Source organism: Haliotis cracherodii, unplaced genomic scaffold (assembly GCF_022045235.1).
Source record: "Haliotis cracherodii isolate W230 unplaced genomic scaffold, xgHalCrac1.p SCAF_6, whole genome shotgun sequence".
NCBI lineage: Eukaryota > Metazoa > Mollusca > Gastropoda > Lepetellida > Haliotidae > Haliotis > Haliotis cracherodii.
This window is the reverse complement of record NW_027266319.1, coordinates 43938398-43955194: the sequence shown is the minus strand read 5'-3', so window position 1 is coordinate 43955194 and position 16797 is coordinate 43938398. Positions and strand designations below refer to the sequence as shown.

The window sequence follows — 16797 nt, the reverse complement described above, 5'->3', positions numbered from 1 at the left end:
ATGGTGGTGTCACACGTAGGCGTGTGCCTCTAAGAGGTCTAGGGGGAGGGTGTGGGTTCTTTGTTTTGGATTGTTGTTGTTTGGGTTGGCAAAGCAAAGGATGAAAGTTGTCTTTTGGGTGAGATGGGTGGCCCTGAAAAGGACCGTTTTGGGGAAGAAAAACTTTTCTGCTGCTGTCAAAGAAGAAACATCATGTCCAATCTTATTGCAAGACAAGGATCGTTGAAGCGGTACTTGATGCCATCTGGGTATGTCATCTGGGTGCCCTACGTGGCACCGCTTGTGGGTCCAACAAAGAAAAAAAGCTTGTTGGTAACAGGAACTTGAATGGGAACTTGAACAGGAATGCAGGACACGGGAAACGCCCTCCTAGGCAGCTGGTCATGCTGCGTCATTCGTGTACCTCTGATTCACATTCTCTTCGCAGAGATAGTGTAGTTGTAGCTTCTTCTTGTGTTTCACCAGGCCGGTTAGCTTGAGGTAGTCGCATTGTGGGGACCACTTGTGATGTTCCACCCAAGGATCATCGTGGGACGCCCATTGTCTCAGCCGCACACCACATTGGAAACAGTACACACCATCGGCACCCTGAGTGTAGACAAACCCGGCATGGCCATCTCTTCAGCAGTCTGATACATTTGCGTCGGCCACGCCTCAAACGAAGCGAGCCTTCTTTCAAAGCGTAGATAATAGGGCGATGGCGTGTTACTGAGCGGTGACATCCCATCCTCAGCATCTGTACTCTTACTCCAACATCCACGAGTATCTGCACTATGCATCTTGATGCGATGATGATGATGATGATGATGATGATGATGATGTTGATGATTTCTTTTTTTTATCACAAGTGACACTGACCCACTCGAGTGGTTGTTCTCTTGTTTTATAGGTGAAGAACCGGATCGAAAATCGCTGCTTCCTGGTTGGTCCAAATCTCAGCGCGCTGATTGGTCCATTCTGGTGCCTGGCCTGCACCTCAGTTTTCCAAAACGACCCGGCCCCTGTGTTTCTTTTCCATAGGAAATGGATTTTACTAAGGGAGAGAAAGCACAACTCGGCTCGGGTGCTGTCTTCTGATTGGTCGGTGCTGTCTTCTGATTGGTCGACAACCCAGGCTTCGAATTGGTCAGATTTGGATCCTGTTTTGGGGAAGGGTTGTCTATAAATCAGACGTTCAGTCCATCTTATAGTACAGACGTTCATCAGACACGCATCGCTATCATGACGAGCAACTAAAGTACGCCCTATCGTTTGGAGAGGAAAGATACCACACGCTCCAGAGGGTTAAGAACTGCTAACCATACGTATCGTTTGACTTTCAACCCAGACTACTTGGACACCGTACCACCGGACCGCGTTCCCATGGAACTTCCGGCTTCAGGGTGATCGATGACTTTTATCAACAGATGTCAGGCCAGAAGGGAGATTGTATTGGTCTAGGTATCGATCATCCTGCTTTGAACACTCCCATACGGATTCCCTCTCGTCGCTTTGAAGATCTCCATGGGCTAAATATTTTGCATGCCGTGGAAAAAGTCCAACAGTCCAACAAAGACCTGAACATCGTTGCCACCATGGTTGTGACTTTAGTACACGTAGCAGGTCCCGACAGGCTAGGATCGGGCAGTGGCGGTTCCCGACTGAAAAACGTGATTGGACTTGAAGCCTTTTTAACACGCAAAAGGGGCATTGTACGGATCAAGAATGAAGATCAACCCTGTTTGGCACGGGCCCTGGTGGTGGCACAGCATTATGCCCAGAAGCCCCACCCTCTGACCCATGAATTGGAAACCCAGCGAGTGAGACTGACGAGAACGGATCGAGTCGACGTTCAAGGCATACGGGCATGGGCCTTGTTTCGATGCCTTGACCTGCCTGAAGGCCCCTGTCAGGGCCTGGACGACCTAGCACGTGTGGGACGCGCCTTGGCCCACCTGAATTATCAACTGAAAGTCTACAGTCAAGAGATGGACCAGAGACTGTTGTACAAGTGTGATGAGGTTCCTACCCACGCCACCGTGTTGCATTTATACCATCAAGATCAGCACTACGATGCCAGCTTTTTATGCGTCTAACCATTACTGCAAATGCTGAGACCAACGTTACAACCATCATGATCACCATCCCTGCACCAAGCAATACCGCTGCCACCGCTGCCTCCACTCTAACTATTGTACCCAAGGAAGAGCACGGGATCCCTTGCTTGACATGTCAATGCTGGTTCTCAAATCAACAGTGTTACACCCAACATCTCCAGTCACCGTCAGAGGGAAAACCCAGCGCCTGTCAATCAATTCACAGGTGCCCGACCTGTTTTCAGTTGGTCCGCGTCTTGGAGACCCCCATGGTTCACCACGAGTGCTCAGATGAAGAACATCCCTGCTTGGTGTGCTGAGAACCCATGACCCCAGACCATCGTTGTTACATGACGCCTCTCCATGAAGAAAACGAGGATGAGGAGGGGGAGGAGGAGGGGGAGGAAGAGGGGGAAGAGGAACAACATCACATACGAGACAACGTCCAATACGTCTTCTATGATTTTGAATGCATGCAAGACACGGGGGAACACATTCCAAATTTGTGCGTGGTGCAGTTAGGATGTGGACGGTGCATCAGTGAAGTGAGCAAGGACTTGTGCGAACACTGTCCATGGAGAGAAGAAGGGTATGGTCCCAGCCGTGAGATCGTGTTTCGAGGCCCCACCACGCGACATGATGTGTGTGTGTGTGGTTGATCACGCTAGCTGAAAAACCCAAGAAGAAGAACCAAGAGGAAGAGGAGGGCAGCACGCGCAAGGGGACAACAGCACACCTAGGGAAAAGAAAATGGGATGGAACCCCCTCAAGAAACCACTCTTCAAAACGTCAATGACATTCATCACCCCAGCAGGAGGAAGAGGAAGCAGTAGAGGTGGAGGGGGAAGATGTCATGGAAGTGGAGAAAACAAAGAAGACAAAGAAGACAAAGAACAAGAGCACCGTCACCACCATGACAGTCCAGAAGGAGGATCGCATTTATGTGATGGCCCATAATGCACGATCCTATGATTTACACTTGATCCTGAAGGGTAAGATTCGAAATGGACAAATTTCATACCTTACCAACTGAAAGCATTTCCAAAGAGCTTTGGGCTGAAAGAACTGAAGAAAGGGTACTTTCTGCACTTTTTCAATACCGAAGCCAACCAGACCTACAGAGGTCCCTATCCACCAGCCGTCATGTACGATCCCGATGGAATGTCTCCCGCGGAACGCACAGTCTTCCTCCAGTGGCATACCCAAAAAGTGCAAGAAGGAGCCTTGTTTGACTTGCAAGGAGAACTTTTAGCCTACTGCCAGAGCGATGTGGACATTTTGAGACGAGGATGCGCTGACTTCCGACAGAACGCCATCAACTAGGTTGGCATGGATCCCTTTGTAGAGGTGATGACAGCTGCTGCGTTCACCATGAAATCCTTCCGAAAACACGACCTGAAACCCAATACCATAGCCATTCTTTGACCTCAAGGCTACCAACCCAAGAGAAACTATTCCCAGGCCTGTATGCACTGACTCAATTATCTGATGGAGACGCACCCCCATCTGCACCTCCAGCACGTCAGGAATGGAGGTGAAAAAGAGTTCATGTGTGGAGAGGGCCAACATCAGTACAGCGTGGATGGTTACGATCCAGCGATAGGCACCATCTACAAATTCCTGGGCTGTTTCTGGCATGGGTGCCAGGCATGTCACAAGACCCTACGTGGAGAACCTCAACCCGTCCTGGGCACGTCGTTGGGAGCCCGTTATACCTACACCTGCTACCGCCTGAGTCTCTTGAATCAACACCCTGAGGTGAAACGGATCGTCACCCTGTGGGAGCACGAGTTTACAAAAATGCAACAGGAGGACTCCGCTCTGCGTGCTTTCTTGCAGGGACCCCACTGTATCCACGTCCCTGGGCCGCTCAACCATCGCGACACCTTCTATGGAGGACGCACCAATGCCACACGATTATGCTACGAAGCCCAAGAAGGTGAAACCATCAAATACATCGATATTTGTTCCCTTTATCCATACATTTGTAAGACCGCAGCATTTCCCACGGGACACCCGACCCTTCTCCATCAACCCCCTGTGGACATGTTGTTTGAACTGAAAGGACTGATCCAATGCCGTGTCCTACCCCTGAAACGACTCTACCATCCGCTACTGCCTTACAGATCGGGTGGCAAACTGCTCTGTCCTTTGTGCCGTACGTGTGCCGATACTCGGTCAGACTCCCCCTGCAAGCACACGGATAACGAGAGGTCATGGGTGGGCACGTACGCCACCGTAGAACTCCATGAAGCTGTGAAGAAGTATGACTACCAGGTGCTTCAGATCTACGACGTTTGGCATTTTGACACCTTTGCACAGCATGACCCCGGCAACCAGCAAGTAGGACTCTTTGACACTTGTATCGATCGTCTTTTCAAGAAGCTCGAAGCCAGCGGATACCCCGAGGGATGTACGGATCACGACACTTACATCCAGGAGATCTATGACAAAGAAGGCATTGGGTTGGACAAGGACCGCATCGAAAAAAAAACAGGACGTTGCACGATTGCCAAGATGCAACTGAATTCGCTCTGGGGCAAGTTTGGACAACGGTTAGACTACAGTCAGTACATCTATATGAATGATCCTGTACAGTACTTTACCTTGTGGAGGGATGAACGCAATACCATCCAGGATGTTACCGTTGTCAACGAACACATGGTGGAAGTGACCTATACCCAGAAGAAAGAATTCCAAACCCCTCATTCTCATTTCAATTTTGCAATCGCTGCTTGGGTCACCGCCCAAGCACGTCTCAAGCTGTACGAGACCCTTGCCCTGGTGGGTCGCACGGTCTTGTACTTTGACACGGACAGCGTTATTTACATTCATCGACCGCACGACGCGAATCCAGAGCTGGGCCATTCGTTGGGTGAGTTTACAGATGAACTGGACGGAAACACCATCAAGACGTTTGTGTCAGGAGGTCCCAAAAACTATGGCTATGAGTTAATGAACCCCAGACCCGATGGAACGCTCACGACCTGCAAAGTGCGAGGGTTCACTTTGAATTACAGAAACCAACAACATCTCAACTTTGACACCATGAAAGGACTGATACTGTGACAACAGCCTGGGAAAGAGGGGGAGAAAATCAGTTTGGATTTCCCTCATCACATAGTTCGAAAAGGACCTCGGTATGAAAACGCTCTTGTGACCCGACCCACCCAAAAGACTATCGTACCGTGTACGACAAGCGATGTCTCGTCTACGACGAAACCACAGAGCTGCCTGTAGACACGCTCCCCTTTGGGTACAGAGACGACTAAATCATTTTTTAAAATTTTTAATTGTTTTTATTTCATACCATTGGGATGTCACAATGGATCGAAACTGAATCGACATGAACACCTACAGAAAAAAAACGGATCGAAATCTGACCAATCAGAAGCCTGGGTTGTTGACAAATCAGAGACCGTGCTCGGACCATGGTTGGCTCTGATTGGCGGAAACGAGGTTGTGCTTTCTCTCTCACGCAACAAGCTTAACCCTATCAAAAAGAAACACAAGGGTCAGTCCAGTTTGGAAAACCAAGGTGAAAGTCAGACACCGGAACGGACCAATCAGAAAGCACGACCTCAGTGCCTTTTAATACGACCAACACTCTCTGGGCATCACTTTTCACTGAACGGACCAAGCAACAACATCGTCCCTCTGATTGATGTTCCTCACGTTGTGTTGGTTGTTGGCGTTTTATCTGGAAGAAACACGTGTTTGGAGAGAGTACCATCAAGTGTTGACACACATCCGTGAAGACTTGGAAAGAAACAACGAACAGAAAATCCGGACAACATCACGTCCAAACGGTTGAATGCCAAGACACGGAGCAACATGGGTGGTAAAGGAAGAAGTGGAGATGAGAACGGTGACATGACTGCTGAACTGTGGGGTGAAGTGTACGACATGTTGTGTGCAAAGATAAATGCTGACGACGCGTACGCCAAGATACGTTCAAAGATGAGGAAACTGACTGAACCCAAGAAAGTAGCACCGAAGAAGACGATAAAGAAGACCCTGAAAAAAAAAACAAGCAAACCAGCAGCAGCAGCATCAACAACAACCACCACAGCAGCTGTTGCCACCACAGAAGCAGCAGCTGCCACCACCACCACCACTACCCTCACAACAGTGCCAGTCACCACCACCACAGCAGCAACAGCAGACACCAAAACGAAGGGGACATCCTTTTTGAAACCTGCAACACCTGCAAAAAGACGGCCGCGGAAGAAATTGTCTCTGAAGATCTCTCATCAAGAACAGCTGTGAGTACCATGCTATTCTTTGTCTCAGTCATTCTTGATGTGATGATGATGTTGATGTTGATCGTGAGTATACTGAAAGGTTCTTTTCTTGTTGGATTGACAGGATTGACAGGACCCCAGATGTCAGTTCAACCCAGTCCGTGCTAGAACAGTGGTGGGAACAAACCCCTCGGGAGCCAACCTATTCACCGAATGCGCCTGTGATGATGACTGGTGACGGTGATGATCATGAAGCGCTCAAGCTGGCAACTCTCCCTTCCATGGATCTGGACACACCCACCCTGCTTGATGCTTCTTGGTCACCAGCATCACCGGAAGATGTCTTCTCCTCAGGTATGCCCATGGTTTGCAATGATGACAATGTTGACCAGGATCCCTATAGAGAAGCTCAACTCACTCCCCTACAACGGGAATGTAGTGCCTGCCGACACAACAACATGTTAAGATACATAGGCTGCAACAGTGGTCAAGTGATGTGTCATCTCTGTTTCAGGGAGGCCATAGACTGTACTTGTTTTACTGATGGATCTCTCACATGTTTGGGACCTGTTTGGGACATTTTGATGGAGGGCCACATCTTATGGTGATCCTCATCTTCACTCGAAGAGCTTGAAGATAACGTGAATGTAGTGCCTGCCGACACAACAACATGTTAAGATACATAAGCTGCAACAGTGGTCAAGTGATGTGCCATGTCTGTTTCAGGGAGACCATAGACTGTACTTGTTTAACTGTTGGACCTCTCACATGTTTGGGACCTGTTTGGGACAGTGTGATTGAGAACCACATCTTATGGTGACCTCATCTTCACTCGAAGAGCTTGAAGATAGAAGAGCTTGAAGATGAAAGAGGAAACATTGTCGCGTTGTTGTTGTAGGGACATGCAAAGCACTCCCTCCTCCATTGTCTTTTCATATTTCCTATGTGTCTGGTTGTGGTTGTTGTTGTTCATTATTAAACAGTGATTGATTGAACTGACTCTTTGTGTCTTGATTGATCTCAACTCCAATAGAGTGCCTAACCGAGGGTAGAGGTTGAATTGAGATGTCGTCTACGTTGTCTGTCTGTCTGTGCGTCTGTCATGTCAGTGCACACCAATGTGATGAATTAAAATAAAAAATAGATAAAAGAGAAAGGCCATGCTTGAAAGATCAGCTGCCTGGTGTCAGTCATTCCAGTACACACCACCACTATCCCCGTGTGTCATGTCATGTGTCATGTCATGTATCATGCCGTGTGTCAGTCAGCCCAAACACAGGATGACGTCACGTGATGAGGTGGATGAGGAGGATGAGGTCATGACCTTCCGTTGAAGGGGGTAGGGTGGAGAGTTTCATAAAAGCAGGCAAACCCTCAGACCTTCTTTCAGTGAAGTCACAGTCATCATGGAGCAAAGACGGTCTATGAATGCCATGTCATCCTCCCGAGATGTCCCCGATTCCGAGTGGGTGTCTGAAAAGGCGGGAGAACAAGAAGCGAGAAAACGCAAACTCTTTTTGGACGAAACACTCTTTATGGACGACACATGGCGACTCAGTGACATTCTGGAGGGACCTTTTCCTTCTTACACCTTGTGTCATCCTTCTCATCCCAACTATGATTCATTTCAAGAACGTCTGAGGTCTTTTCAAACGTGGCCTAAACAGATGACCCAGACCCCTTCTGACATGGCCATGGCTGGCTATTTCTATCCAGGACGAGGTGACCGTGTTATCTGTTATTGCTGCGGTGTGACACTCTGCCAATGGGAAGCCACAGACAAACCCTGGAAAGAACATCTTAAGCACGCCAAAGTCCCCTGCGAATACTTGTGTGTGTTTTGTCCTGATGGAGAAGTGAACGAAAAATACAGACGTTTGGTGTCCCAAGAAGCACGGAAGAGAAGAGTAGAGTGTCTTGTTCACCCCAAGTGACAAAGTTTCTTTTTTTTCAAAGTGAAGAGACGTTCCTATCCTCGTGGACACCCTCGTGGTCACCCTCGTGTTCACAAAAATCACAGGGACGCCCCCCTCATCCTGTGACTTTTGATTTGTTGTGTTGGTTGATGTGAGCGGGGGATTAAAAAAAGCGCCAACGACACCTTCAGTCCAAGGATGAGATGGAGGTAGAGGATGAAGAAGATAGATCATCTGAACAAAGTCACTAACGCATGTGGCATGCTGCTCCACTGTTTTTTTCCAGTTTCCCATCGTTTCCAGTTGTTCCAGTGTTCCTATTGTTTCCTGCCGTTTCCAGTTTCCAGTTTGTTTTCCAACGGGGCCACCCATCTCTCCCGAAAGAATGCTTTCATCCTTTGCTTTGACGACCCTCAAACCCAAACAAAGAACCCGCCTCCTCCTCCTCCCTTCCTCCCTCCCTTCACCACCACCTCCTTTTCTATGTGACCGCCTCCGTGTTCTTGTGGTAGAGCGTCCGCCCGGAGAGCGGAAGGTCCGGGGTTCGATCACAGGCCGCGTCATACTAAAAGACGTTAAAAAATGGTACTTGTTGTTACCCTGCCTGGCGCTCAGCATTAAGGGGCTAAAACATGGACTGGTCGGCTCGGAGTCAGTATACTGTGTCTGAGTGGGGTATTCATGTTAAACTGCGGTATGGTATCTCAGTGAGCTAGCACTATAAATCGGCATCAGTCCAGAATAGTACAAGCAGCCACACAAACACACACACGTACATGCACGTCGCTATATAAGTGCAATAATCTTGGACGCGACGTTAAACCCAATTTCACCTCACCTTCACCTCACCTTTTCTATGTTTAGAACAACAAAAGAAAAACAAAAAACTCTATTCTTGTTCACCTTTTACGACCGCTTCTCTGTTTTTTTTCCCCCTTCCCTCCTCCTCCCCCGGAAACGGATGCGACGCCCTCTTGGAGGTGCGCACGCCACCGGAAACGGATGCGACGCCCTTTGGATGCGCGCGCCACCGGAAACGGATGCGACGCCCTCTTGGAGGCGCACGCCAACGGAAACGGATGTGACGCCCTCTTGGAGGTGCGCACGCCACCGGAAACGAATGTGCCGCCATCTTGGATGCGCATGCACGACCCACAATGCCCTGCGCAGGTCACGTGACCGGAAGTGGCGTCACAGAGGTCACGTGATCCTCTCGACCAATCAGAAGCCAGGAGCGGTACTGTACCGCTGCCATCAACTACTTGTGGTAACACTATACGTATTGATTATAACATTTTTGGGCTTTGAAAAATGCTATTGCATGGCACACGAATGCTTTTTGTGTTCGGTTAGTCATGGCATTTTTTATCATAAGAACAACACGTCTACATGTAGGACATATGTAGGATTGTACAGCATTTCACTCAAATATGTGTGTGTTAAACAATGTGACCTGACAATGTGATCATGAATTCCGTGTCATTTATCTATGTTGTTGTTATTGTCAGCAGCTGGGAAATCCCCGTGACGTCATTGGGAAACACCCGCTTTTTCGATCTCTAACACAAATGAGTTCTCTGTCAGAGTTACAAGATTCAAGATTCAAGATTCTTTATTTCAGTATTGGAGGCCTCGTGGTCCAGAGTACAATACATTTATATCTAACTTATTTGTGGATCTCACACAGTTGATTTACAATGTTTCCATAATATGTGACGTAATACATACTACCTAATTATATTTGTTTGTTTCTTGTGTTTTTCAAATTTCTCTTTAGGTACAAAGCAAGACCTTTGATTGTTGAATGTGTTGTAGAGGACATTAGTTCAATTAATTTTTGACGAGAAGGATGTTTATGGTAATACTGTGGAATAAATGTGTTTCTACTTTGCTTATAGTATGAACAGACTAGTACAAAATGGTACTCGTCCTCTACAACTAATTCATCACACTGGTCACAGTATAGCATCAGCTGATCAACATTTGTTTTCGCATTATTTTTACTATAACGCAGTTTTTGTATTTTCAAACTATGCGAAAGCGTGCGGAACTTAGCTAATACACAGATCAAGTCTTTATCTAAAACACCCGATGTGATATACATCTCTGGCGCTAGTAATGACTTGTATGAATTATAATGTGACAGGAAATGTGAGCTGGTAATCTTTTGAAACCATTTCTGTATCTCCATATCTACACATCTCTGTTTAAACATAGTTATGAAACCCTTCGTGTTTCCACAATCCTGAGCAATCCAGACATAACCAAAACCTGTTTGAAATAACAACATCCTGACATGTGAAACCCAGTTCAAAGCCCCAATCGCATCGTGTGACTGTAACATTTTATAACAGGCATAGGGGTAACGCTTCGGATTCATACGAATAAGTCTACACCAATATTTTAGACACCTGCTAAAATAATTTATACATAGGTTATAGCGGCCAACTTCGCCCGAAACGGCACTTGAAGACGCTTGTTTTCCCAGTTTCAAAAATCTTTTAAAATATAAACTTTGTACTCTTTCTATAGATCCTCTGTATGTATATCCCCAAATTTCACTGCCATAATATAGAATGTGTGCAATTTTTGAATCAAACAAAGCAACAATTGTCTTCAAAGATATATCTGGATAAGTTTTCATAAGTTGAAATAACGGAAAATATGACTTTCTAGCTTGTAATGAAATAGTCTCACAAGCTTTAGACCAGATTAACCTGGAAGAAAATATAATGCCCAGGTATTTATAATGTGAAGTTGCTTGCATTTCCATAGATTTATAAAACCATTTTTCCACTTTTTTTTAGATACCCACCGTTTCTGAAAACAATAATATTTGATTTTTCCATATTTACCTCCATTGCCCTTTTATTGCAAAATAATTCTAATATATCTAATTTTCTTTGCAATTCTATCACGGAGTCTGCAAGTAGGACAACATCATCTGCAAAGAGCAGCAGCTTAATTGTTTCAATAACTTCATTTACAAAAATGCCCCGGCATTCACTTGCCTCAATTTCAGACACTAATTGATTAATAAAGATGATAAACAATAATGGGCTCAACATACAGCCCTGTCTTACACCACAAGAGGTGTTAAAAACATCCGATCTGCTATTACTTATCTTCACACATGCACAAACATTTTTATACATATTTTCAATAACTTTATACATTTTACCATGAACGCCTTTTTGGAGAAGTACAAACAATAGTTTCTTTCTATCAACAAAATCGAACGCCTTTCTAAAATCTATAAAGGTGGCATAAAAGCGATGTTTTGGTTTTCTTAAATACTTTTGACACAACGCCTGCAAAACAAAAATATTATCAGTTGTTGAATGATCCTCTTTAAATCCAGCTTGGGATTCCGATAACATCTTATTGATTTCAGCCCAGTATCTAATTCTATGTTCAACAACAGAAGTAAATATTTTACCCATTACATTTAGGAGGGATATTCCTCTATAATTGTTAGGATTTGTTGACTCACCAGATTTATACAAAGGAATTATAAGGCCAATATTCCAGGCACAAGGGAAAGTCTCTGTCTTTAAAAAGGCATTGAAAAGTATATTTAAGTATGGGACGATATTCATGCAATATTTATAAAACTCGGGTGGTATTCCATCCGATCCAGGCGCCTTACCTAATTTTAAAGTTTTCTATACTTGTTTTCTTTCCTCATCTGTTATCATATCTGAAAGCACCTCAGTATCGTTACATTTCTCACAATTCAGAGGATCATGATGTCTGATAAAATCTGCCACAGATTTATCAAACTCATTATCAGAAACTTGTTCAGGATTTAAAAGTTCATGAAAGTAAGTAACCCATACAGACGGTGGCACCCCAGATTTTCGACTGCGGTACTGTAATAAACGTTTAACACTACTCCAGAAAGTTTGGCAGTTTTTATTTAGTAGGGCAGAATTTATGGACTCAATCGTTTTTTTGCTTAAAACACTCTTGTTTTTCATGACATAATTTTCTAAAATTTCTTTTAGACTCAAGGTACAACCTCAAATTTAGGGGACTTTTTGTTGTTCGAAGAAGGTGCAAACAGTTGTATGTCAACTTCTTTAATACATTACATTCATTATCGAACCACTGAGGTTGATTATGAACCTGAAATGCATCTGATTGTACTTTCCTTACTTTCTCAAAATGAGATCCTGCAACATAAAATAGATTTGTTAATTCATCTGCAGCTTCATCTATGTTCTCATTTACTAAGTTAGAGAATTTCTGAATAATTGATTGTACTTTATCCGAAGAGAAATTGGCGTTAAATTGTTGTTTTCCACCTTCTTCCCAAATATATCTTTAGATACTTGTTGTGTGTACGTTATCTTTGGGATACTGAGGGATTTGATTTGGATAACTAAAATGGCATGATAATGGTAAGTGACCACTCTCTGTACGACTATGCACAAACATGTTGGTAATATGAGCAAATATAGTAGTTGATGCTATAAAATAGTCTATCAAGCTCATTCCATTAAACGTAAAACACCCCTCACTGTCCCCAAGCTTTCTTCCATTAACTATATGGATACACCAAAGTTTACAGATGTAAAGAAGTGATAAACCAAACTTATTTACTTTTTCATCCTGAGAAGTTCTAGGCATACAGAATACATCAGAGCTATACATTTCCCCTAGATTCAGCAAATCTACATCTTCTTCACTTTCAATAATAAAATCATCCTGCTGTGCAACTCGAGCGTTCAAATCCCCAAATAGGAGTAGGTCTGTGTCACTATCATGTTCGGACTTAATGGCAGATATTTTATCATCAAGCTCTTCGATACCATTACCTTTAGGATTTTCATACAATGGGGAATTTCCTGGCAGTATATATATTCCTCCTAAAATAACTGGTTCTCTACAGCCTAATAAGCTTACAAACACACAGTTTTCCCATTCTGGGTGAATTCTCTTGAAGTAGTGAGCATATGTCTTTCTTATGTACAGTGCTACGCCACCAGAAAATCTACCAAATATACTGATACGTTTTGCTGGGACAGGGAGACAGATATAATCGTTAAACAGATAACGGATTTTATCAACGTTGTACACCATTGTTTCAATTAGGCAAAATATATCGAACGCTTCAAGAAAACTTTTAAAATTAGTATCATTTATTTTTGTTAGCAGTCCTTGAACGTTCCATGAACATATATGTAGGCAAGTTGACATATCTATGTGGCAACTACCAAAGCGGGAATCAGTGTCCACCATGGGTTTGTGGTCCAGACCACTGCCGAGTCCCTAAGTTTCCTGCTCACCCCCGGAGTGTCCCACCTTGTGGCTCATGGGTTGGTTCTCAAGCACCTCATGAAGCTCGTGGACTCCCTGTGCAGCTCTAACTCTGCCAGCATTACGACCAGGGTGAGGAACTCGCCTGGTGGTACCCACTGGTTTCAGTGAACTGCCATCATCTGCCAGAACATATACTTGATCAGATATAACCAATTTGTCATATGTTAAGTATGCCCTTTTACCATCATTTCGGGCTTGAACCATGAGCGGTATCAGCTCTGATCGAACATTTCTTACCCTCTCAGTGAGATCATTTACAACTCTCAACGATTTATCATCTCGGAGTTTGGTTTTGGCTGCATCCAAAACGCAACTTTTATCTTTAAAAAAGGTAAACTTAAGGATGACAGGTTTAACTTTTGATTTAGTATTCAAGCGATGTGCTCGCTCAATTGAATACTTATCTACGTCTTTCACCCCAAGCTTCTCACTCATGAAGTCACGGGCTAACTTCTCTGTGTCGTCCCACGACTCGCCGGCCACGCCCTCAAGACCATGTATTATGATGTTGTTCCTTCTGCTCTGGGCTTCGTATCTGTCAAACTTTACTTCAAGCCTCTCAAGTTTAGTCTTAAGTTCCTTATTTTCTTCTTTCAAACGAATTTGTTCATCCATGAACTCTTCCCTGAAACTCTCAAACTTTGAGTTTAAAGACTGTATTTCCTTCTTAATGTCTCTGAACATAGAAACAATGTCGCCTTGCTCGTCATTATCGCTGTCAACACTCGTGTGATAAGGGAGTCTCGTTTGCTTTTCAGTTGGTCCCTTCTGACTACGTACTCGTGGGCCAGGATTCAGTTCTATGTCACAACATAGTTGCAATAGTCTTGGCACATGTGGTTTACTACAAATAGTTAGTTCATTGCACATGGTCTGATTTGATTTCGTTTGCAATACACCCACTGTCGACAGACAACTTGCCTTAACACCGCCATGTTGAGACATCCGACAATTCAGGAAAATACACAAGTTCAGAATAAACAACAATTGTATCTGTCTAGAAATAAATCCACCATTCAAAATCAACGAACTATTTGTCACCGGTGGATTTCGACTCCTGGGTACGAACGAGCCGACCCGGGCCCTCCAACACTGAATAGAGATACTCATACTCTTTTTGCACGAGCTTTCTGTGACAGCCGGCAGTACGACACTCACTCACATTTTATCAACATCGTAAAATTGTGCATACAAGGCTTCAGTTTACACAAATATTACTAACCTTTTTCAATAGCATGTGCTAAGACCACTATTTAACTCGTGGGAGTAATTTTCAAGTTGTTGTAAATGCTCTACGGCTGTATTTTGCTGAGACTTTACGGAGCCGATGTGATACGTGTCTTACCGGTGCAAGCTCCATACACACGATAGGTATCGTAGCTCTGAGCGATCTGCGACAGGTTTACGATAGTTTCGAAAATCTAACTTATCTTAGCCTTAAGATATCTTATCTTTGGACGTAAGTTGTTAAGATTTATCTTAGCTAAGATCGTTTCGAAAATCTAGGCCGGTCTGCCCAACTGACGTGATCTTCAACCCAATCAAAACGTACCTGTCTGGTATGTAGGATCAGTGGGATGCTAATGCATGTCCTCTGTGACCGGAGACGCACTGTCATAGTAGAAACGTTCACGACTCTTCTGAGTGTGGTTGCAGTCACGAAGTGATGAGGTCTTGTTGCAAATCTACAGGAGAAACCTGTCTTCCTGCCACTGTGTGGTGGAACTCTTTAAACCACCTGCATGTCGCTGTGTAGGTGATCCTAACGTCTGGTATCGATTCCACGCCCCGCTGATCACCCACCACCGCCCCACCCCACCCCCGCTAACATCAAAGACGTTTGCAATGTGATGTTGGGTTGACCCAGATTCAACCATGCCTATTCATCTGCTTAATTCTTAGGTCGACAAACGACGTCTTTGACGCGAAGGGGGCATAAGTGCATTCAGTTGATGCGATCATCAGCAGGCAATGTTGTAGTGATAATGATAATGATGTGCAACGATGAACATCACACATAATACAAATATATGGTGAATATCTCACAAATAATAACGGCACAACTATTTTGGTGAACACTATTCACATCCACTTCACCGTTAAAAAATGTGTTTAAACCCTAAACGCAAACTTCAACACGTTCCTTCTCCCTTAATTTTTAGGATCGTGTTTAACAGCAAAACGTATTTAGGGTCTAAATGTGTATATCCCCTTGAAATTAATTGTGGGTAATTTAAAAGAGGGGAGCGTTTATGTTTTTATTACCGTTTAGGGGGGATACAGGAGTGACATGTGTTATGCACACAATATGCACTGAATATGATTTGCACCTCTACGTTGAATATATGGTTTAAACATATCATAATCAACGTTACTTCAAAGAGATTGGTAAACATGCCTAACTGGCTTATTTAAATACCACTCACTGTTACACAGTTACATTTGTGTAGACATCAAAACTTTAAGGTCAGGAATCAGTATACAATACACAGTAAGAAGACCACTCATATTACCAAAGCTACAGTCATATTCATATAAACTCAAAATAATTAGTCACACTCAATGTACAAATCTTCAACGCTTTTTGATTAAACTATGAACAGACATAAGTATGTTGTTGTTGGCATCTCTCTCTTTTTAAAAATAACATACACTATTGTTTTCAGATCAAAACCCTTTGTGTAGTAGTAGTAGTAGTAGTAGTAGTAGTAGTAGTAGTAGTGCTAGTTTTGCGAAAAGTAGAGTGAAAGTGGAGACTTTCTTTCTACTTTATGACTATAAAGATCACTACATCCAATTCTTCAACGAGCATGGACAATTTGACAATATCGAGTACCGGAATTGAAATTAAAATAAGTGTAACTTTCAGAACTATTCAATGTTTTTTAGACCAGCATAGGTTCTAGAATGGTTAACACCATCCGGTAACAGAGGCGGGTAGTAGCTGGAAGAAGGGCTTACTTCAAAGCGAAAATATAACTGCAAATCACTTCTTAAATTGTTATGATTATCTATATGTCTGACGCGGAACGAGATTGCACAGATATTCTGGAGCAATATTGTTAATCATTTTAATATAGACATTAGTGTTTTTTTTTATTTCTCTCACTTTCTTGAGACGCTGTAGACCAGTAACTTTTATAAGCGTTACTATGGCTCACACCTAGTTTTGCACCACATACTGCTCTCAAGGTATCAAGGTGAAGTTCAAAGAGTAATTCCTGTTGTTGTGTACAA

At 44.0% G+C, this 16797-nt stretch overlaps 3 protein-coding genes across 5 annotated transcripts in view; 2 read left to right on the top strand and 1 right to left on the bottom strand.

Moving 5' to 3' along the window:
- LOC139445690 (ras-related protein Rab-7L1-like) overlaps positions 1-15126 on the bottom strand; it is a 164146-nt gene extending 149020 nt beyond the window's left edge. Inside the window, exon 1 of the mRNA XM_071226881.1 lies at positions 15113-15126. The gene's annotated coding sequence lies outside the window, so the exon portion shown is untranslated. The remainder of the gene's footprint in view (positions 1-15112) is intronic.
- On the top strand, positions 3564-5831 carry LOC139446447 (uncharacterized). The gene is made up of 2 exons (XM_071227768.1): positions 3564-4950; positions 5491-5831. Exons 1-2 carry the CDS (start codon positions 3564-3566, stop codon positions 5829-5831), a joined length of 1728 nt encoding a protein of 575 aa, XP_071083869.1.
- On the top strand, positions 4952-7292 carry LOC139445914 (uncharacterized protein DDB_G0290587-like). Of its 3 annotated transcripts, none has more exons than XM_071227171.1 (3): positions 4952-6340; positions 6444-6673; positions 7046-7292. In XM_071227171.1, exons 1-3 carry the CDS (start codon positions 5910-5912, stop codon positions 7054-7056), a joined length of 672 nt encoding a protein of 223 aa, XP_071083272.1. In that variant the 5' UTR covers positions 4952-5909; the 3' UTR covers positions 7057-7292. The 3 variants fall into 3 exon arrangements, with proteins under 3 accessions (XP_071083272.1, XP_071083270.1, XP_071083269.1); XM_071227169.1 differs by lacking the exon at positions 7046-7292 and adding an exon at positions 6834-6920; XM_071227168.1 differs by having other exon boundaries at positions 6444-7292.
- Positions 15127-16797: the final 1671 nt, after the last annotated feature.

Bases quoted from the DNA above. Each gene is read 5' to 3' on its own strand.
- LOC139445914 (XM_071227168.1), top strand. From the start codon at position 5,910: ATGGGTGGTAAAGGAAGAAGTGGAGATGAGAACGGTGACATGACTGCT. The intron at 6,341-6,443 runs GTGAGTACCATG...TTGGATTGACAG, and splicing joins ATCTCTCATCAAGAACAGCT to GATTGACAGGACCCCAGATG.
- LOC139446447 (XM_071227768.1), top strand. From the start codon at position 3,564: ATGGAGACGCACCCCCATCTGCACCTCCAGCACGTCAGGAATGGAGGT. The intron at 4,951-5,490 runs GTGAGTTTACAG...TTGACAAATCAG, and splicing joins AGAGCTGGGCCATTCGTTGG to AGACCGTGCTCGGACCATGG.